Raw genomic sequence first — 23,154 nt, forward strand, 5'->3', positions numbered from 1 at the left:
GACCCCCCACCCCCCCTGTGCAGCAGGCATGTTTTCCATGTCTCCCTCCTCTCGACTCATCAGAAGCTGTGCAGAAGCTAGAAAACCGTCCCGATACTTTGAAGTCGATGTGTTTGGACAGGGGGGGGGGCACTTGAGGGACCGGAAGAGGCGGCGAGGGCATTTGAGGCAGCCAAGAAAAAAAATTGAAGGCCGCAAAGGCCTGTGTGGGGGTCGCAATGTCAGAAAACCAAAGTTTGTTTGACTTTTTTCCTCGTCCGAGGTTTTCTGGAAACATTTCCGGTCTGATTTGCTTTGATGCTCTCCGCCCATCTTTCAAAACTTGTCTTCAAACTCTTTTGTGAACCTCAAACCTCCCACTGAACGTTCGGCAAGCCCCCTCGCTGCCCATCTTTAAAGCCCTCCTCCAAAACTCACTTGTATTCTTTGGCGTTCGACACGGCATGACTTAAGATTTGTTCTTGATTTTACTGCTTGGTGCTTTCTACCGCCTTTATTACCGATTTGTCTTACTGTTTATTGTGTATGTTCAATCGCTCCGTGTGCAGCGATGGCTGTTTGAAAGTGCTCCACAAATACTCTTGACGCGACTTGATTCTTTGCACTCTGCATGTGACTTGATTTTTCGCGTGACTGTGTTAGTGCTTTTTTTTTCATTCATTCATTCATCTTCCGAACCGCTTGATCCTCACTAGGGTCGCGGGGGGTGCCGGAGCCTATCCCAGCTGTCTCCAGGCAGTAGGCGGGGGACACCCTGAATCGGTTGCCAGCCAATCGCAGGGCACACAGGAACGAACAACCATTCACGCTCACACTCACACCTAGGGACAATTTAGAGCGTTCAATCAGCCTGCCACGCATGTTTTTGGAATGTGGGAGGAAACCAGAGCACCCGGAGAAAACCCACGCAGGCCCGGGGAGAACAATTTAGAGCGTCCAATCAGCCTGCCACGCATGTTTTTGGAATGTGGGAGGAAACCGGAGCACCCGGAGAAAACCCACGCAGGCCCGGGGAGAACATGCAAACTCCACACAGGGAGGCCGGAGCTGGAATCGAACCCGGTACCTCTGCACTGTGAAGCCCACGTGCTAACCACTGGACTACCGGGCCGCCCTGCTTTTTTTTTTTTTTTTTTACTTTTTACTGTCTTGGTGATTCATTTCTTGTTTTAGGAACTATTTTTTTTCTTCGCGTACAGCACTTTGATTGCTCGAAAGTGCTTAAGAAATGCACTCGCGTGGATTTGAAGAGTGACTTTTCCCATTTCAAAATTTTTGTTGGTTTGTTGATGAGTTAGTAGATCCTGTCAGACATTCGTCTCGGTGTTGACTTCTTTCGTTTGGTTCAAAATAATTTGGGATTAGCTTCAAATCCAAAAATTAGGGGGGGGGGGGGGGGAAATAATGTTAGGTCCACAATATTTGCAGAAGTTGTCCATTATCGTGAGAAAACAGTGACCTGTGAAGAGATTCGTAGGAAAAAAAAAAGTCTGAGCAGAAATCAAGGAAAAGATTCAAGATGAAAAGAAAAGAAAAGCAAAAAAAAAAAAGAAAAGAGTGACATGACCAGAGGGCAGGAGAAAATGGACTTATTGTGAATGTGCATTAAGGGCCAATGTGATGAAGTTTTTTTTTTCTTTGCGTGTGCAGTGACTCAGGGCTAAGGAGGCAGAAGTGGGGTGGGGGGTGTAGGGGGGGCGCCGAAATCAATGCGAAATTACACACGCTCGGCTGGAACATTGTACAGTACGGCCGCTCTATTCCAGAGAAGCCGCTTCCAAGATGATGCAGCCAAATAAGGCTCTGAACTTGAAGATCTTTTGGATTGATTTTTGACGAGCTGTCGATAAAGACAAGGCGGTGCGCGCGCGCATGAGAGAGAGATGTTGGGATATGTGTCATGGGGGCTCATACAATACGGCGAGGCTCTTGCTTTGTCCCTGCCCACACATTAGCAACTCCCGTCCCACTGCTTTTCATTGACGTCCGCGACGAGTGAGAGAGAGAGGGAGAGAAAGGTGGGGTGGGTTGGGGGGGGGGGGGGGGCTTTCCATTACAGAATTGGTCTGGCAGCAGATGCCGCCATTGTTTGGGCTCAAGATCCAAGAAATATTTGGTGTTGGAGCGCTCATGTGAACATCATTGAAGTCATCTGGTTGTCTGGGGGGGGGGGGCATGCGGCACCTTTTGGAAGATGAGCTTGGGAGTCATCGGGAAGGCCTTTGAAATGACTCCCAGCGGCTGCCTGATCAACCGCGTCAGTGTGCAATCGTTTGATTCCGTTTTGCAAAACGCGCACGCACTCTGATTTGTTTTGACCCGGAGAAAAAGAAAAAAAAGTTTTGACATCCGCCCGGCGAATGACATGAATGCATGACGAAAGCTGGTGGGGGGGGGGAGACATTTCCAATGTTTTCCCAGATCGGTGGCTTGTTGCCATGACTTTTTGGGTTTCTTTTTGTTTTCTGAAAACGCTTTTTTACGGACTGAACTCCTTTTTACGTTTAGAAAACTATGGAGAAATGTTTCCTTTCTTTTCCTCTCTGGCAATCGATGTCATGCGTGAGATTTTTAATATAATATATATAAAACAGTATTTTGGGGGGTATTGTTCCACACCCGTACAGAAGAAGAACGGTCAAACTGTAGTTTTGCAATTGTACTGCATATATTTAAAAAAAAAACAAAAAACAAAAACAAAAAAAGCAAAAAAACCCAAAAAATAAAACTAATGCTAAAACCAATAAAACTCAAATGAAGCATTTTGGGGGAAAAAAAGGGAATTAAAAAAGGAAATCTAAAAAAAACTATCTTGAAAATATCCCAAATGATTCATTCATTCATTCATCTTCCATACCGCTTGATCCTCACTAGGGTCGCGGGGGGTGCTGGAGCCTATCCCAGCTGTCTCCGGGCAGTAGGCGGGGGACACCCTGAATCGGTTGCCAGCCAATCGCAGGGCACACAGAAACGAACAACCATTCGCACTCACACTCACACCTAGGGACAATTTAGAGTGTTCAATCAGCCTGCCACGCATGTTTTTTTTGGAACGTGGGAGGAAACCGGAGCACCCGGAGAAAACCCACGCAGGCCCGGGGAGAACATGCAAACTCCACTCAGGGAGGCCGGAGCTGAATCGAACCCGGTACCTCTGCACTGTGAAGCCGACGTGCTAACCACTGGACTACCGGGCCGCCTTTTTCACAATTGTACTCCATATATTAAAAAAAAAAAACTAAAACTAATGCTAAAACTAATAAAACTCAAATGAAGCATTTTGGGGGAAAAAAAGAAATTAAAAAAAAATACGAAATCCCAAACTATCTTGAAAATATCCCAAATGATTTGAAGCCCCAATCCGACTTCCACCCGCGTTTGCTCTTTGCCCTCGACTTCCCTCACGTCATCTCCAAACGTCACACAAACGCTCTTGAATTCTTTTCCCGCCGACGCCGGCACGTTTCCGCATCCCTTTTATGAGCTGGTTGTGAAATTCAACAAGTGCTGTTCAAATAGCAAGCAGGCGGCGCTTGCGCGCGTTCGGGCGGCCGCGAACTCGCGACTGCCATTGACGGCGCTGTTTGAGCGAGCGCGGAAACGCGCACGTTATCGGAGAGGTGTGAGCTTTCTCAGCCTGAAGATAAACACCGCCGCCGATTTTACGGCGTCTTCACTTTGATTGCCTGCTATTTGTGTCCGGCGAACTTTGCGTAGTGCCACCGACGACGACGACGACGTTGCATTGGCTACTTTGCGTTTTTGTGTGCGCCTATGACACGGGTGTCAAACTCGAGGCCCCCGGGCCAACTTGGGGACTGCCATCTTATTTCATTCGGCCCGCGTGGCAAATGGAAATGACCCCAAAATTGGAAAATTGGCTTCACTTTACAGAACATTGAAATGTAAAATTTTTTTTTCTGTCACTAATCACCCTTAAAAAAACAACAACTGCCCTTCGGGTTACGGCCGCTTTTGCTGTTCGAGCTGCGTTTGCCCTTAAGCCATTCAAACGGGGGAATATTCATTTGAAGAATGATGTCGTTCAAATCCATGGCAGATTTTTATTTCATACCCCCCCCCCCCCCCCGCCTCCTCCCTATGTCATTTTAATCAAGCCGAGTCCTTGAAAAGGAATTCTTGGCCGCATATCTCGGCTATCGAAGGCCGCCCAGCGAGCGTGTTTTCGAGTTCGCCGTCGAGGCAGTTCAGCCGACGGCACAAAACAAGGCTGCGCTTTTTGTTTACGTGGATGCAAAGGACAAATGGGCGTCACGGTCACCGGATGCATTCCGACGACTCAATCCAGTGCGAGAGCAAACATGGGGCCCCCCCCCACAAAGATAATAGTGTGCATATATATATATATCAGCTCTCGTAGAGAGGGAAAAGAATTTCCACGAGGTTATTTCTCTGGTATTAGATTGCCGAGGCACAAGATGAATGTTGTGCACGTTTCGTTCTTTTATTTAGTCATCCGAAATCTCGATCTTCCTTTTTTGGGAGTTCTTTTATCAATGTTCCGTCTTTGTCGGTCACTCGAGCTTCTTTCACGGTCGGCGCCACTGTGGCTGCGGTTGCGCTAGGCGTCCACTAGATGGAGCTAGCTAAAGATGGGGCTAGCTAAAGGGAATGTAATACAAAACGGCTTTATTTGTATCGCGCATTCACAACTTGCTGAATATTGATCCATCCATAGGGCGCATCGGACTATAAAACGGCTTTTGAAAAAAATGGAATGCTTTTAGGTGCGCCTTATCGTGCGGAAAATACGCGATGGTTTCTTAAAATTGAGCCCTAAAAGTATTTTTTTTTTCCTTGAAACAAAATTGTCAAACGCATTCATTGTGGTTGTTCCAAGACACTCTTATTTGTACTTGAAGTCCTGGCATTGAGTATGGACAGCTCGTTTTTTTTTTTTAAGTCCTGCGGTGGCTTCAAATAAAAACTTTCAACATTTTTAGATGATTAACCAACAATCAAGTCGAAGCATTTCGTTTTTCTTGTCATAATCATCAGAGTCAAGTGCACAATAAAATACGTGCGGCAAACGTTTCTTTCCAAGGGACTCGTTTAGTGCCGCCGCATCCGAGTGAGTTTTTGTGGCTATCCCACCCCCCACTCCCCCCCCCCTTCATCATCCACGCCTGGCGAGACTCGATCTGGCATCTGAGGAGAGAAGCTAACTCTCAAGTTGGAATGGAAAATGTTGAGCGTGTTTCATCCGACATCATTTCTATGCAGCGCTCTGCTAACCTAGCTAGCTAGCTTGTTCGTTATCGGTTGTGATGTGTTGGTAGCATTACTCCAAAAAAAAAAAAAACCTCCATCCTTTCTCAAAAATGCCAGGCTCTTTCTCAGAAGCCAAGCCAGCCATATTCTCAGTGCGGACGGCTGCTCTCCGAGTGTGCTTTTGCCAAGCCGAAAAAATCGTTCTGGTTCACCCGGTTGCCACTTTGCCTTGTGTACCCAAATGACCGTGCGGCTTATACGTTTGCCCTCGTGTGCTTGTAAACCGGTGCAGACGCTCCATCTTTGCATCTACTGTAGGCTTTGTTCACAAAACCGAATGAAATTGTGGCTGCCGTTTTCTTTTTAGCGTTGTCGTTGTTGTTGCTAATTATTCTGGTGATTTAAAAATCAATTCAGCAATAAACACGGCCGTGAAATTCCTCTGAGATTTTTCGGAAACGTGATCCATCCGGCTTGTTCGCGTTTGTTGTCAAACATCTGCGCGCGCGCGGCCGTCCGCCGGAAGCGATCTTTTTAGCTCGGGTGGCGGCTAGCTAACGGCGAAATAACTCGCCACACTTCATTAGCGGCGATGAGGTGAGCCGCTCATCTCCTCATTGTTAGCCGCCGCTAAACCGCGGTAATCCCAAACAAAGGGGGCCGGGCGGCCCTCACAGCAGCCCGCGTGGATTAAAGCTGCCGCTTTCTAGAAACACCGAGAGAGAGAGAGAGATTCATTCACATTCAAATTGGCCCGTAAACAAAACCCAGAGTGGTCAGGAGCTGCGCTGTGGAGTGCGGGAGAAGCTTCTGGGAGGCACACGTGTGTCCCAGGAAGGAATTTGTGCGCTGAGCCATGAGCATGGCGGTGCGCTACGAAGCGCCGACGCCGTTAATTTTTTTAATTCCAGCCATGCCCCCATTCAGAAGACAAAATGATGGCGAATGCTAATAACAAATGATGCTAGCTCGGTCTGCGTCGCGCAGGCTTTTCGCCGGGCCGTTTTCATGGCAAACCTTTTTAAAGGTGTCACGGCGAACACGTCAAGCGATCATTTTGTGAGGTTATCGCTTGCTAGCCATCAGGCTCGCCAAATTGAGTTGGCGTGGGCAAAGTTTGCGCGGCTGCCGCAGCGGGCTTGGCGGAGCCGCCGTCACACAAAGTAAGATGCTAATGTGACACCATCAATCATTTCAGATTTGAAAATAAGGCTGTCACATCCTCATCCTGTTCATCAGAGTTGTGATGATATTTCCCCCCCCCCCGCCCTCCATCTAATATTTGGCCTTATTAAGCAGTAATCAAGCTTTCTTGATGCCCCTCAATCTACTCGCAATGAACGGAAGCGGCAATCTGTTTGGATTAGCACTATTAGCCGTCAATCAAATTGAACCGGCTTTGCTCCAGAGTCACTTTGGTATATGAAATCCTGGATTACACGTTGAGTGAATCCAATGGCCGAGCCGCCTCTTTAAAAACAGCCCGATGTCGCCATGTGATGTCACTTCTCTCATGATGGCGATCCATACTGAGAGATTGTTTTTTTTGATGGTGCGCTCCATACCATAGCATACCGTTTTCTACTGCTTATCCAGGATCGGGTTGCGGAGGCGGTGGCTTTAGCGGGGAAGCGCAAACTTCCATCTCCCCAGCCACTTCATCTGGCTCTGGAAGGCCTTCCTAGGCCAGCCTTGAGATTTGGTCTCTCCAGCTCGTCATGGGTCGTCCCCGGGGGACATGCCCGCAACACCTCATCAGGGAGGCATCCTAATCAGATACCCAAGCCACTTCTCCTGGCTCCTCTCGTCATGGAGAAGTAGCGACTCGACTCTTGAGCTTCTCACCCTAAACTCTTAAGGGAGAGCCCGGACACACCCCACTACTTCTTCACCACGACGGACTGATACGGAGTCCGCATCGTAGTAGACGGCGCACCAAATCCGCCTGTCGATCTCACACTCCATGCTACATTTATGGCAATAGGACTTTTCTTGGTAACTTCAAGATCGTAAAAAAATACTTGGGCTATATATACACGAGACCCTTTTATTAGGCACTGCCGAGTCTCTTGAGATCCGCCACAAAAGAGACCGACCGCAATGATATTGTCCCGCATTGTTTTCACGTCACGTCGTAGAAAGTACATTCCCCATGCCACTCCGTGAAACGCGCCGCCGGTACAAAGCAAGCGGACGCCAGCTCGTGCGTTTGTGTCTGCGGTGGACTTGCGGCGATTCAGGTTTGATGAAGTCTCCCAACATCGGCTGATCGTTGGGATGGTTCTCAAAGCTCCCACGGTGTCATTGCACTACTTTTTGTCGCTCTGCTAAGCAGCCCGGTTATCACATTGCGGAGCCTCTGCGCGATGGATTTCTAATTAAAGTTCCCCCCCAATATGAGTGGCACGTCTGTGATTTGGAAGTATCTAGCACAGATTGCCCAGATAGCAAGTCCAAGTCCGCTAAGCCTATTGAGGGCGAGAGCACTGATCCTCTCCGCCGGCTCTCGGTGTCATCCACCGTGTTTGTCTCCGAGGCTTAAAATCTCCAGCAGCACTCGTATCCGTGCCGCTTCTCTCTCCTCTTTGCCCCCTCGATCGCCGGATGCCCTTGAGCCTCAAGAGAGAGTCCGGGTCATTGCCGCGGTCGACTTTCCAGGAGCCGCGGCGACGACTCAGTCCGGCTGCAGCGGGCCCCGCCGGCTTTTCGGCCGTTGAATTTTCTTGACACTTTGACGTCACCTTTCGTTTTCTGCTCGTTCATCTTGCTCTGCGAATGTCTTTGTCATTCGCAGAGCAAGGGAATGCGCGTTGAACCGGTGGACTCGTCATGACTTTGCTCTGCCGTCCATCCTTTAGCGAGAACACCGGTCAATGATAATTTATGAAGACGTGACACATTAACGATCCTCAAGTGAATGACGACGTTTTTATATTCTGAACGTGGCGATGGGGTTCCGCTGCTGTTCAGTGCAGGGCCGGTTCTAGCCGGTGAGATAAGAGGGGCTGTTGGCCACCCCAAAAACCAATCAATTCTCTCGACAAACTTCCCGTCGCTGTTTGCTGCCGTCAGTTCTTGTGATGCCGAATTGAGACTCAATAGCTGCATTGAGGATTTCTTCGCCATATTTGCTTAACTCATTCACTCCCAAAGACGTTTTTAGACGTCTTTTCAGACTTGGTCCAGAATTGGCTGGTAGCGAATGAGTTAATGACATGATTGTGTGTGATTAACCACAATTTATGGGATGACGTGGCCAAGCGTGGTGATCCAGACACCTCGCAAACACACACACACACACACACACATGCGCACGCTCGAATGGCGCTTTGATAGACAGCGAGCGCTCCCGCCGTAACGATTGACGACATGCAATACATTCGGCCTGGGATCATCCCGCGTGTCCATTGTGTTTGGCGTTGAACACTTTATTGATTAGCCACCCAGTTAATTGCAAACGACACGAACCGTGCCCATACCCAGTCCGCTCTCGATCGCCTCCGTTTGGAGCGTCTTGCGCCAACGCGCAGGGCGTTTGGCAGCTAGCGCAAAATCGGACGCGGGTTTTAATTAGGTGGGCTTCATAAGGAAAAGTTTGAAGTGAACTGTGGATTGAAAACGGTTGTCAAACGCATAGCGGATCTCCGGGGGAGAATGTATTCAGGGGTTGAAGCGGCGTGGTAGAAATGTGTGATACGCAACCTCTCTCTCACCTTTGACCCCTGCGTTCATTAACAATAATCATAACGATGATAATAATGATAATAATAGTAGAGTTGAACTGGACAGAATTTTCCCCCAATATCACCCCCCCCGTACCCCCTCCTCTTCTTGCAGTGTCACTTTCTCTTTGCCGTTGCCTTGTACTTTGTGCAAAAAAAAGGGAAAAGGAGCGCAAAAGAATGTTTCTCAAATCCCCATTCTGGAGCTTTGAATAAGGCAGGCCATTACCTCACTGGCGCTTTTGTTGGGCCTATACAAGGAGAACAAAATGCGTATTCAGGAGGACGCTTTCGATTTTTTTTTTTTTTTTTTGATTGTGGGCTTTGCCATTCACAAAGAGCAGCGTTATTGTATTTAAAAAAAAAGAACCATCTGTGGCAGAAACAATGGCTTCAAATTATCGGTGAATAGCCAGTGAACAAAATATAAAGCTTTTTTTCGTGCTCATTATGTGGGCTCAAGCTACGGGTGGGGGGTGGAAGATAGGAGAGGAGAGGCGCACACTTTGCTATAACTGACTTTTGTTGTTCTTGCTTGCATTCTTCTCCTTTTTTTTTTTTTTTCGTCGGCCCCTTTTCCACATTGTGAGTCGCCATCAACGGCTTTCCTTGTTGCAGGGCGAGCGCGGAGCACGCACGCACGGAGGGAGCTTCTCCGCTCCGCGAGCCTCGTAACGGCGCGCCGGTGCTCTCGGATCCCGAACCCTGCGGACTAATCGGCGGCGCGTGCGGAGCGAGCCGCCCCCGACCCCTCCACCCGGTTCGGGCGAAATGATGCTCGGAGCTTGATGTTGCAGCTGGAGAGAAGATTCCACGGCGCTCGAAGGAGGGAAGGGGGGGGTGAAGATTTCTGCCAATCACGACGAGAGGAAGACAGCCGCCGCGCACGAAGCCGGTAAGTTGAAGGCGGCGTGGACGGGAGTAGCCTGCGAGCGTTGCTTAGTTGCGGGTGTTATCCGTGCGTGTGCGTGACACGAGTGGGTGTGTGTCGGGCTGCGGTGTGGCGGAATGACGCATCAGAAAGTTTCACACTATTTTTATTACCATTGCTATTATTATTATTATTATTATTGTTGCTGCTGTTGTTAAATATTCCAACAATTTTCGTTTACTTGCAAATAATCGGATCATGTCTTTTCATGCGCGGCATGTGAATTTGCAAATGTGTGACGTCACTGAGTGAAGAATATATCGCGCCTGGGAAATGTTTTTCACGGTGTCATATTTGACTTGAACATTTGTTTTGCGGCTGACAAAGGAAAGCAAAAAAAAAAACATTAAAAAAAGACAGTTGGCGAGGCGATGTAATTATTATTGATGTCAATAATTTAGTATTGAAAACAAAAAAAAAACGTGATGGTGAGTACAAAATAATGTTGAAGTAGTGCTGATGTTTTGAGGGTTTCTAGTGCGTCTCCAGTCCCCGGTACGGCCCCTAGTGGCAAACACCTCCACTTTTTAATTTTTTTATTCCATGCACATTTTCCTCTTGGCATCAATTTTTTTTTTACCGCCTTATTAATTGATCCTATTTTATTGTGAAAAATAAAGTATAAATGATGGTGCTATTGTACCTTCTAGTCCGGAAAGACTTGTTGTTGTTAAAATCGGATTTGGATGACCTTCTCCTGATGATGAAGTTGAGGCCTGGCGTTTTGTTCTTCTTGTGATTGTGCTTCATGAACGCGCGTTGTTTTTTATTTTTTTTTCTTCCACATCTTTTACGACCGACGCAGATGCTATGACTACATTTGTTGAACCACAAACATTTGGATATCACGACTATATTCGTTACATTTACTGCGGGCGTGGGGCGCTTTTACCAATGCACTGCGAGGGTTTTTTTTCCCTTTTCTTTTTTTTTTTTGGCCGATTTTAATTCGCGCCGATTGTGGATGCGGGGCCATTCCCGGCTTGGCCGGGCCCCCGCAGGTCCCCGCTGTTCTTTTATTATCCTAAGCAGATTAGAGGTAGCGGGGCACACACACACACTCAGATGCAGATAGCGGCCGAGCGGCCCATTTCAACCTTGCATTATAATGGAGCGAGCTGCATGTGTCGCCTCTCACAGCCTATTAAGCGCCAGATGAATCTTATGTAAGGGTTGCGGGGGGGGGGGGGGGGCGCCATAATGAGAGCTCCTCCTGCAGCTAATATCAAAATGGCCGCAAGCAAAAGAACCGCGTGCAGCCTTGATCTCTTGCCTTTCAATTAGGATTTTCATCTATATTGACGCTCGCTTTTAATTTAATTAGTTCAGGTATCTTCCCTGCGATTTTTTTAAAAAGGGTTTCAGCGCGCCAATTGTTTTCATCCAAAACAGCAATTAACTATTAATTTTGTTGACAATTTTTTTTTTTTTTTGTCAACCACACCCGACACACGATGGAACTCGTAGCAGCCCCCTTTTCTCCTGCGTCGACTTGGAGAAAAGCGGCCTCGTGTGTCTTTCCTTGTAGTTCCTCCTCTCGCCGTTAGACGGCACTCGTATCACGCAGCAGAGCAGCGCGCACGCGCACGCACAGCCAGCCGGCAGATTGAAACGCAAAACAAGTGGCAGTCAGTTGTGGCGGCACAGAAACTTCTGTGACGGGGGGGTTGAAGAGGGGGGGGGGGGGACAAGAAACATATGACGGAATCATTTCAGTAGAAGTGTTGTGTGCGTGTGTGTGTGAGGCTGCCGGCCTCACGTCGCGATAATCGGGACTCGGGTTCGGTTTGACGCGGATCACAAGAGGAGCAGGTGTCTTCTGTGGCTTTTCACTCGCTCGGCCCCTAAATCGGCGGCATTTCGCCTTTCCTCTCTCGCGCACTTTCTCTTCACCTTTATTTCTCGGCCACTTGTAAACCCCGCCATGCCGCGTGCCCCCCCCCCCCCCCCCTTCCCCGTCCTGCACCCCGACAACAGTGTGGAAGTGGAGTGGGGTTGCCTCTTTGTCCGGACAGATGTAGCGACAACACGGCCAACAAAAACGCGCTGATTTGTGCTGAGATGAGCCCGTCTGCCTTCTGTGTGTTGGCATTCAACTTCACCAAACAAAAGGGGGGGGGGGGGACATCTTGGATTACCTTTGACTCTCTTTTTTTTTTAACCTAAAAAAAAAACACCCAGCCCCACCCCCCTCCCTCCCACACACACACACCACTGCAATTCAATGCTCGGAGTTAACAAAGTTGATTTTGATGCTGCGATGTTATTGCATTTTGGCCTTTTGACGCCACTATTCCCCCCCTCCCCTCTTTTTATTTCTACCGTACTTGAAAAAAAATGTTGTCGTTTCTCAAGATAATTCAAACCATTTAACGACAAAGCGACAAAATGAAGTTTACAAAGGAAACGTTGTCGGTCCTCTGCCACCAAACAAAGCTTCAACCTTTCTCGAACGCTCTGAATTTGCGACGCTAATTCCGCGTTTGTCCTTTCCTCGTTTTATTTTCGCGTCAAGCGTCTTCCTATGGAAATAGTCCCCCCAAAAAATGTACTTTGGCACGGGCTTCATGCGAGCGGGCTGGCTCGATGCGCGCGCCAGTGGAAGCGCGTGTTTCTAGGTGCCTGGCAGGCCACGCCTCTTTATGCTAATCGAAGGCTCCCATTGGTGCGTCGCAGCGGCAAGTCGGCCGCCATTGGTCAGGTCCAGGCCATTTATTTGCTGACAGCCGCGTCACTTGAATGGTTGTCTATTAACTTGTTCCCAAACTATCTGGACTTGTCAAGGCTCGCGCGGACAGGGGAGAAAAAGTACCGTTTGTTTATGCCTTGTTGGAGAAGCGACGGCCGGAGAAGTTTTGTGGACACAACATCATCATCGCGGGGACTTTTCGGGAGAGAGAGAAAAGGATCTCCGTGGGTGCCAGTACGCGCGCGCGCACGCACGCACCACCCACACACACACACACACGCGCGCGCTCTCGGGGGGGAGAGAGAGGCTGTGGAAGCTTGTTTTTGTCCGGCGGAAAAAGTTGCGGAGGGAATCGACAGGTAACTTTTTTTGCCTTTTTTTTTTTTTTTTTTAAATCGGAGGGGTGGGCGGGTGGGAATCGGCATCGGCATCGGCAGCGGGTACCACCACCTCTCCTCGTCCCCCGCGCGCGCGCGTCTCTCTCTCATTTCACCTGCTCGGGAGCGCCGCCCGACCATCCGTTCCCCCCCGATGTATAACATGATGGAGACAGAACTGAAGCCCCCGGCTCCCCAGAGCAACACGGGGGGCACGGGCAACGGCAACGCGCCCGGCGGCAACAACCAGAAAAACAGCCCCGAGCGGGTCAAGAGACCCATGAACGCCTTCATGGTGTGGTCGCGGGGCCAGAGGAGGAAGATGGCGCAGGAGAACCCCAAAATGCACAACTCGGAGATCAGCAAGCGACTGGGCGCCGAGTGGAAACTGCTGTCGGAGAGCGAGAAGCGACCTTTCATCGACGAAGCTAAGCGCCTGCGGGCCCTGCACATGAAGGAGCACCCCGACTACAAGTACCGGCCCCGGAGGAAGACCAAGACCCTGATGAAGAAGGACAAGTACACTTTACCCGGCGGGCTGCTGGCCCCGGGCGGCAACGGCATGGGCGCGGGGGTCGGGCTGGGCGGCGGCTTGGGTGTCGGCGGCGGCGGCGGCGGCGCGGGCGGCGGCGTGGTCAACCAGCGCATGGACTCGTACGCCGCGCACATGAACGGCTGGACCAACGGCGGCTACGGCATGATGCAGGAGCAGCTGGGCTACCAGCACCCGGGCCTGAACGCGCACAACGCGGCCCAGATGCAGCCCATGCACCGCTACGACATGAGCGCGCTGCAGTACAACGGCATGAGCGGCTCGCAGGGCTACATGAACGGCTCGCCCACCTACTCCATGTCCTACTCGCAGCAGAGCACCCCGGCCATGACGGCCCTGGGCTCCATGGGGCCCTCGTCGGTGGTCAAGTCCGAATCGAGCAGCTCCAGCCCGCCCATCGTCACCTCGTCCTCCCACCGCGCCGCCCCGGGCTGCCAAAGCGGCGACCTGAGGGACATGATCAGCATGTACCTGCCCGGGGCGGAGGTCGGCGAGCAGACTGCCCAGACCAGACTACACATGTCCGCCCACTACCAGAGCGCCGTGCCCGGGACGACGATCAACGGCACGCTGCCCCTAACGCACATGTAAGACGCCTCCCAAAAAAAAAAAACACAACTTTGATCAAAACAAACTGCGGACTACATAACGTTGGACTATTTTTGTACAGAGAAAAAAAAAATCGGGTGGGGAAAAGTTGTACAGAAGTCACCATGCAGGAAACGCGGACAAAAACGCCTCTTTTTACCCCCCCCCCCCTCTTCCTTTTGATTTGTTTTAAGGAAGCTCTAGAGGGAAGGATGGAAGGATGCAGGAGCGAGATGCCCTCTTCACGCCCTGCTGCTGGATCAAGTTTGCAAGACGACAAAGTGGGAGTCGCAATCAAATGTTTTATTATTGCAATCATCTTTTTGTACAGTATTTATCAAAGAAAGCTTACAATCACAAGAAATTGTTAAACCGCAAGAGGTTGCATCGTCCCCCCCCCTTTATATACAGCATACATATAAATATATATATCTATATAGTTCTAAAAAAAAAAAGAATTGAGGAAAAAAAAATTCCAAGCCAGTTCCGTAGAAAAAAATATTCGAATAACGGCAGAAGAATCGGAGCCATCGGCTCTGCTCCAAACAAACTTTTGGAAAGAAAAGGGACAGAATGAGCAAAAAAACAGGTAACGCTGTTTTAATTCCTACGGCTCAAAATTGACTAATTCGTTTTTGATTTCGTTCAGAAATAAATGAGGGGGACCCCCCCCCCCCATCCCGCCCCAACCCCCTCCGGCTCATTCAGCTCTCTCCGAGTTAATTTATATTCCCCCCGTCTCCCACTTTTCATCCGTTTGAGCTCTGATGCTTGTGCTCTTTTATTTCCCCGAATTGATTTGTACAATTCATGTATATTGACTGTGATATTTTATGTTTCTATCTCCAAATTCATTCCTGTAGTTGAATTTGGAAAAAAAAGAAAAAAGAAAAAAAAAAGAATTGCGTTCCTGTGTAACGCAGAAGCCCAACCACTCCATGTATATACTGAAACTAATACCATCCTTATAACAGCTACGATTTCAACTGAGTATATTTTTTTTTCCATATGCAGTTTGAAAAGAATAAATTTTTGGAAATTTGGATACTCGAAATGTTTGGAGTTTTGCTTTTTATCGGACGCGTCTCGATTCTTGTGTGCGCGAGTCGTCCGTCGCAAAATGGAAAACGGTTGCAGGTGCTTCTTCGTCGTTTCAAAATTCAAAAAAAAAAAAAAAAAGAACGCTGGCTTTTGGACTTGATTGCTGGTTAACCGCGTTTGTGTTTTCTAGTGACTGTGGATGCCGCCCCCCCCCCCCACCCTCAAAACAAAAAAAATGTTGGCAAGATTAATCCAGCAAATCGTTCAAGACCTTCAGGTATCTTTTTCTATTTTGTTTGTTCGACGTGTCAGTTTGCAAATCGAGCCGTAAATTAATTCTTTTGATATGACGTAATAAAAGTGCGCCGTCTTGAAGTATTTTCATTGTTTGGATTTTACACTCGTCGTTGTTTTTTTCTCTCTTATCTGGGAGTGCGTTTTTTGAGAGAGCGCATTTTTTCTGCTTTTGAACGTGTTGTGTGTGTGTGCGCGTGGGTATTTTATAACTTTTAACCAAACGGGCCTTAGGCCGCTGCTTGGCGTTCACGCTCGAGACCTTTTTCATATTTGTCCCTAAGAAGCTCCTAAATGCGCCTCACAGCCAGCCGGCGTTTCTCTCCATAAAAAAATTAAATTAAAAAACTAAAAATAATCCTTCAAATGAGCTAACAGCTCACTTCGAGTGACGAACGGTTTTAAATCTGGTCTGCCGTGTATGTGTGTGTGTGCGCGCGTGCGTGCGCGTGCTCGCGCGGCGAGGTAGATTAAGATGAGGGCGGTTGTGTTTTGCGGGGTTCGGGCCCCGAGGGAGCGCGGCTCACATTAAGCGGCGGATGAATATTTGAAGAGCGGGCCCCCCCGCCCCCTTGATCGGTCCACTTTTTGTCTCTCCCTCCCAGCCGGGCCCATCGAAGGTCAACGGATCGTTGGTCGCTTCATTATTTATTGATCCGAGACGCGGAATTGTTTGTAATAGGCGAGGACATCGGTGATAAACAATTTGTGTCTAAAAGGCTGAACTGGAAAGCCTATTAAAGTGTCTCTGGTCCCCCCCCCGCCCCGCGCCCCCTCCACTCTTTGTAGCAACATCGGGTCCCTGCTTAGTGGCCCTGAGGACAGAATAAATTATCTGGTCACCTTTGATGTGGTGGAAAAAAGCCTTGGCGACATTATGCAACGTGCTCTATACGTTTCGTTTCATGAAGCTTCGTTTGAGATTCGCTCTGTAGGCCCCAAACACGCAAAACCATTTAGGGGTGTTTTTTTATCACAAGAGGCCAAGACAAAGCCTGTCACAAATTGATCTCGTTTTTATTAAATTGGTGCTCGTCCGCTACGTGGTGTGTTTGGGTGCCGCGATGCTCTAAAAAGGCCTTTTTTTTTTTAAAGTTTTCGATTTTGATTGCCCTTAATCCGGGCCCTGGGGGAACAAAAACTGCCCCAACGTGAATTTTTACAAACACTATTTTGATATGTGTAAAATAAAATTGAATAAACATTTCTAAAGCACGTTTAAAACAAAATGGCGCCCGGGCTAAGTATTTTGAAGCTAATATGAAAAGTCGGAGGGGCCTTGAATGCGCCATGATATGTGTTTTGGGACCAGGTCGAGCTCGTTGGCTCGTCTTGTTTTGAAGCTTCTTAAATTAAATACGCACGTTGGTGTGTTTGGTCAAAGACTAGGAGGGGGGGGGGAAAGTGTTCCCCAGTCCAAGCGACCCGGTCCCGAGCCTCCGTCCGCTCATCTGTTGCACTTCCTGTGCTCGCGTGCGGCGTGTCGTGCCGGCGCTCGGGGATATTTAAACTGCAACAGGTGCTAAACGCGCGCCTCTGCTGCCGCCCCCCGAATGAAAAGAAAAAAAAAACCTCAACAGATGTTACGCGTGATAAGCTGTCATGGCGCGTGGTTATCCAGGCTTGGGTCTGGGGAGCTTTCCAGGGGGGGCTTTAATCAGCACAGAAATTAAAAGCGGTTAAAAACGTCAGGTGTCAAGTGTTCAGTCATTAGCATGCGGATTATTCACTTTTTATGCGTTTTGATGCTGATGCGATTTTCTTAATTAGGTCAAATTGCACCGTAAAAAAACCGTTTTTTTTACTGGGGGGGGGGTGCTAACTCGGTTTCATTGAAGTCAATTTTAAAATATAAATGATTGACGTTGGTGGCAACAATTGTGGTGAGCACAATAAAGCAAGTGAGTTGTTTGTTCCAAAACAATTTGCTGAGTTGTTTTTTTTTAAATTATATCTTTAAATTGGGGGGGGGGGGGACAATTAGTTCTGTCAAGTCTTCATTCTTTTCTCGTGAAATGCGGGAATGCCAGTTTTTACAACAGCAAAGCTTCAAGTGTTGTGTTCAAGTGTCCAATTAAAAATTGTTCATCAAAGTTTCCTTGAAATTTTGACCCCCCCCCCCTCCAACTCTTTTGTTCTTGTTTTTTCTTGTCTTTTCACTCCCAATGCTTATTCGTAACACCGTCATTTTCCCCTTCCTCATCCTCACGGTTGTGCAATATAAAAGGTCATTTGCACATTTCGACTCATCGGGAAATTTCCTGCAACGCATTTCCAGCCCTTCTTCACCGAGGGGGGGCTTTTGCGTGTTTTTGCTTGGGCGTCATTACCCCTGAAGAATAGCTCAAGCAAAAACCAGAGACCCCCCTGACCATGTCCTCTGTGTGTGTATGTGTGTGTGTAAAAGAGAGCCCCCCCGCCTGCTCCTCTTCCCCCCGCACCTGCACTTCTTTGGCAAACACACACCCAGCGAATGACTAAGACCACACAGTGACACACCAGCATGCCATCGGCCTCGGAGCGTTCCCGGCCGGCCTGCGTCAGAGGCGGCCGGAGGCCTCGTGCCCCCCCCCCCCCTCCCCCCCGGCCACACCCACCCACTCCATCACATCACCGGCAAGCGGCTCGCATCATCACATTTGTGCACGTTGACGCTTACAGCTTGATAAAAAGGCTTCACGGCCGCTAACGACTCCGCGGCGGCCCGCCGTCGGCGGCTACATTTCGCTCACATTATCTTGTGAAGGCTGACGCGGAAACTTGACAAATTGACGTCGGTTATCTGATGCCACCTCCCTGAAAGATGAGGGTTGGCTATAACTTTTTTTTTTTTAACTCACAATACAAAGCCTGTTACTGTTCTAGCTATTTCTCACATATTGCGTTCAAATTTCTCGCCACTTCTGAGTGTATATTATTTTTTTTTTCACCGATGGACAAAAATAACACGGCCTAATGATGACTAGCGCCTCGGTTTTCACGCTTCTGTTCACATATTCTGGTTTTGCCTCTTGATGAGATTAGCATAGGCCAGGAGAAAGTGTAGAAGGGTGCCGACGGGAGGCGAGGGGGGGTGCCGTGGGGGGGGTGGTAAAGCAGCGTCGGATTTGCGAGAAGAGCCCGGCAACAACAATCGGGCCTGTTGTCGAGCAGGCCGGCCTGCCGGGGCAATCCTGCTCTGTCTGTGGTTCCGCTGCTCTGAAAAGCGGCAATAAAAATAACTCGGGCCGCTCAGCGCCAGATGAGGTCATTTCATGCTACATTACAACAAAGATTGCGCTAACTCCGCCCCGTCCTTTGATCTCATTTTTACGCGCGCCAACGATTTGATACGATTTAATCGTCGCCGATGATCGGCAAACGTGGCATTTCAAACCATGTTTCCCCAAGTCCAAAAACACAAGTCGTTCTGTACCGATGAGATTTATTCCGCATGCGTAGGGTGAGAAAACAAACAGGAGATATTACAGTTACACAAGGGCACTCTAATTGCCCCCCCCCGACCCGCCCCCCAAATCGGCGAACAGCATCTCTTTATTATTTGAATAAGGTCAAACGCTTTGGCTGGCTGCGCTGGAGGCTGCTCATGCAAAGAGGACAATGCGAGCTCCAAGGATGGAGCTGCAGCCAGCGGGGAAAGGTCAAGGGGGGGGGGGGGTGACCTTTCCTCTAATTGCCGGGACTTAGCGTCGCATATACAGTACGCGGAAGGATCACGGAATCTTGTTTTGTCGTCCCATCTTGTGATCTCGGCCCTGTCGAGCAGCTTTGCGAGGCAACAGGTGACCGCGCCGGAGGATTGATGGTGAGGATTGGCCCCCTCCTTGGCCGGGCCCGGGCGGGGCAGAGGAGGTGGCTCGGGGGTGAAAGGCGGTGGAAATATAGGCCGCGAGAAATAAAAACAAAACCACTTGTGCTTTAATGTCGAACGAGCTGACGATAATCGGCTACGCGGACACTTCATAACTCTTCCAGTTTTTCTTTTTAGTTGAAAATGACTTACCTCAACCTAGAATTCCACGTTGCATTTGCAGTCAAAGGTTACAACCCATCCATCCATCCATCCATCCATCCATCCATCCATCTTCTACCGCTTATCCGGGGCCGGGTCGCGGGGGCAACAGCTTTAGCAGGGAAGCCCAGACTTCCCTCTCCCTAGCTACTTCGTCTAGCTCTCCCCGGTGGGATCCCGAGGCGTTCCCAGGCCAGCTGGGTGACATAGTCTCTCCACCGTGTCCTGGGTCTTCCTCGGGGTCTCCTCCCGGTGGGACATGCCCGGAACACCTCACCAGGGAGGCGCTCAGGAGGCATCCGAATCAGATGCCCAAGCCACCTCATCTGGCTCCTCTCGATGTGGAGGAGAAGCGGCTCGACTCGGGAGCCCCTCCCGGATGACCGAGCTTCTCACCTTATCTCTAAGGGAGAGCCCGGACACCCTGCGGAGAAAACTCATTTCGGCCGCTTGTATCCGGATACCCTGATGGGTGAATGCACGTTTCAATGCTGTGGAAGTGAGAACTCGTTCCCATGACGACGGCTCTTCTCTTCTTTGTCTTCTAAATGGAAGAGCGGCAGCTAGCCGGCGTTTTCGCCACAAGAATTTAATGTCGGCGTTGATTTTACATTTTACATTTTAAGAGTTCCATTTATGGAAGTGTAGCAAGTGCTTCGAAGGGGCGGAAAACCGTCTCTGTGGGTTCTTAGCGGCTTCGTGGAAGAGCGGCAACGATGTGTTTTACTTTCTGGGTGGTTTGAAAAAAGTTGCGGTAAAAAAGTTGTTTTGGTGGAACGGCCATTCGGGAGAAGTTGGGGTGTCCTGGCTATGCGGTAGTTTTTTTTTTTTTTAGATTCCTTGCTAGGGAAGGCTGTTTGGGCCTGCATCATCATTAACAAGCCGACAGACACAGGAACACCCCCCCATGCCCCCCCTCACCCCATGCCCCCCCCCCCCCCCGTCACTCTCTGCTCTCAATTCCCAGCATAGACACTAACCTCTTTCACTCTGTCATCAGACGAACTCTCTCTCTTTCCCTCCACCGACTCCAACTCCTAACAGCAACAGGCATTGTTCCGGGGCTCCCCCCCGACCCCCTTTCTCTGAGGCCCCCACCAACTCAACCCAACTGTTGACCAACAACTCTACTCGCACATTAAACGGAGAGGGAGGGCAGCGGGGGACGATGGGGGGGGTTGTCCTAATTTAGAATATGACACATCCAGAATTGTATGTTGAGAAGAGAAAGGAGAAATGGGGGGGGGGGGTGAAATGTTTGAGGGGGTTTGGGGCGAAGTGTGAAAAGAAGGCCACTGATGTACAATGAGGCAGCGGCACGCCGAGTAACAAAATCGTTTAAGCGGCCGCACGAAATAAAACCATCATTTTTTGGTGGTTTTTTTTTTCCTCCTTTATTGTGAACCATAGTTTTGCCCCCCCCTGAAATATTTATTTATACTTAAAAATTTTAAAAAAGTACATTAATGTAAATAGAACTGCATACCAGGTACTGCTGATAAGAGCATGCGCTCACATTTAATCAGCAGTCAGACGTCATATCATGCTGTTGACTTTATGCCGATTTTGTGGGGGTGGTGGTGGGGGGGGGGGTTGTATTCATGAATTTTTTTTTTTAAGTAACATATCAATCACTTGGGCGGCACCGGTTAGCTCGTCGGCCTCACAGTGCAGAGGGTTGCATTCCGGCTCCGGCCTTCCCGTGTGGCGTTTGCAAGTTCTCCCCCCCCCCCCCCCCCCCCCTGCCCGCGTGGGACCGTTGCCGACGATCCTTCAGTGTCTGTTAAGGAAATGGAAAAAAAAAAAACATGGCAGTGACAGTTTGAGAATTTGTGTGGATTTTTGGGCCCGCATTAAAAAAAAAAACAAAAACAAAACGCGGCGGCTAGCTTGCGCCGATTTCTACCGATTGCGTCAGCGGCTATCAAGCTATTCTGGAGCCGGTGTGACTCGAAGGTCTCCCCGCTCGGATTTTCTGACAGAAGCTGTTGTTGGATGGAAGAGTGGCCTCTTTCAGGCCGGGCGTCCCCCCCCGGGGCGCGCTGGGTGAGATAATCAGACAGGACAGTTACAGACTGGCAGCCGGGCAGATGCCGGATAGACTCAACTTGTCTCCGTCGCGCACAGTAAGAACCTCTATTGGGAGTGATGGACCCCCCCCCCCCCCAAAAAAAAAACAAGACATTCACCCTTAAAGTCAAGCTTGAAGCTTTCCCTTGTCACTTCGGAGAAGAATCTCGTGAGCACGTAGCCTCAATTTTCACTCCCCCCCACGCCCCCCCCCGTATCCTGATTGCACTTTAAATATACAAGACCGGTCCAAAAGTTTGGAGATGCTTTTCTCATGCTATTCAATGCAAATGTGTGCCAAAAATGTTTGACTGGTCCTGTATCCCCCCCCCCCCCCCCCAATTTTTTTTTTTTTGAAAGGAACACGAAAACTGAAGCAATTTCTTGTTTCATTTCAGACGCAGAATTAAACCATCTGTTGAACAAAGGATGAAGACAATTTCAGCAGAGGGGGGCCGCCATCTTGAGGTGATGTGTAAGGATTTTTTTTTTTTCGTTGTTGTCAAAATATGACTTACTGTAGGCCGTTATTATAAGACAAATGGATCAAAATGTACATCTGGCATCGTAACCCCCCCCCCCAAAAAAAAAACAAAAACAGAAAACCAAGCAGCAGTTTGGAAGAAAAATTCTCCGAAAAATTGCCTTTCAGCTTTGCCTCAGGAAAGTCCGCTAGCTTAAATGCTAACATTATTCAAGAAACATAAATGTTCACACAAATGGTGGAGCAACCCATCTAGATGGACAACTCATGGGCACACAGTATGTTCTTTATCCTCCGCGTTAACGACGAGGCTGCAATCAACGGCAACTCGGCTATCGTTTCCCAGTTCGCCTGTACGCGGTGTGGGGGGGGGGGGGGGCGATGACGTGTTGAATACAGGAGAGCGACACCGAGCGAAGTTGCGGCCCGACCGGGTTGGGCAGGCCAGCGAGTAGCATCCGATTGTAAATAAGAGAGGAGTCAGTTCACACGCCGATCAAGTGACTGCCGGGAACAAGCGAGCCATTTGAATCAGGTGGCTATCTCCCTATCTGGGAGATCAGAGCCCTGTCACCCCTCCTCTGTCTCTCACCTGCCCCCCCCCCGTCCCCCCCCCTGCTCTTGTCATTGTGCGCGCACACTCGCATACACGAGTGAAATGACATGTCCCTCCCTGCTGACTATCAGCGCCGGCAGAATGGCTGGATGAGATTTCAGCGTCTCACGTCAGGACGACGCGGGAGAGGGAGGGAAGAGCGAAAGACGAGAGCGATACCCCCCCCCCCCTCCCACCCCCCCGCAGACCTTTTCACATCCTTCAACTTCGCCGTCTCTCGGGGGTCAGAACGGGACAAGGAAGACATGGTTGGAGTTGGGGGGGGGGGCGTGAGGGGGGGGAACGTGGCAACTTTGATTATCTTATTTCATATGCGGTGTCATGATTTGGTTTGGGACCAACAGGTGGCACTGTAGGGCTCCCCCCCCCCTGCAGCTGCACACCTGTTGGTCATTAGGTCATGAGTGCTTTAAACATCCGAGATCAAAAAAATAATTTCTCCCAAATTTTAAATGTCCCATATTTAATGAAATAGAGTCCTATTTGAAGCATTTTCTTGTGACCACACCCCCTAATTTCAAAAATCGTTTTTGACTTTTTAATAC

The 23,154-nt window shown here is 49.4% G+C and overlaps 1 protein-coding gene and 2 long non-coding RNA genes across 4 annotated transcripts in view; all 3 read left to right on the forward strand.

The window, feature by feature from the left end:
* The window catches only part of LOC127606045 (uncharacterized), a 129,579-nt gene that overhangs the window by 68,853 nt on the left and 37,572 nt on the right, over window positions 1-23,154 (forward strand). The window lies entirely within an intron of this gene.
* The window catches only part of LOC127606044 (uncharacterized), a 67,748-nt gene that overhangs the window by 40,913 nt on the left and 3,681 nt on the right, over window positions 1-23,154 (forward strand). The window contains exons 2-3 of the long non-coding RNA XR_007963720.1: window positions 9,573-9,849; window positions 21,908-21,977. This is a non-coding gene — a long non-coding RNA (uncharacterized LOC127606044). The remainder of the gene's footprint in view (window positions 1-9,572; window positions 9,850-21,907; window positions 21,978-23,154) is intronic.
* LOC127606038 (transcription factor Sox-2-like) lies at window positions 12,255-15,135 on the forward strand. The gene is made up of 2 exons (XM_052074033.1): window positions 12,255-14,091; window positions 14,287-15,135. Exons 1-2 carry the CDS (start codon window positions 13,106-13,108, stop codon window positions 14,294-14,296), a joined length of 996 nt encoding a protein of 331 aa, XP_051929993.1. The 5' UTR covers window positions 12,255-13,105; the 3' UTR covers window positions 14,297-15,135.

The sequence above is a fragment of the Hippocampus zosterae genome, chromosome 8, assembly GCF_025434085.1.
Source record: "Hippocampus zosterae strain Florida chromosome 8, ASM2543408v3, whole genome shotgun sequence".
Lineage (NCBI taxonomy): Eukaryota > Metazoa > Chordata > Actinopteri > Syngnathiformes > Syngnathidae > Hippocampus > Hippocampus zosterae.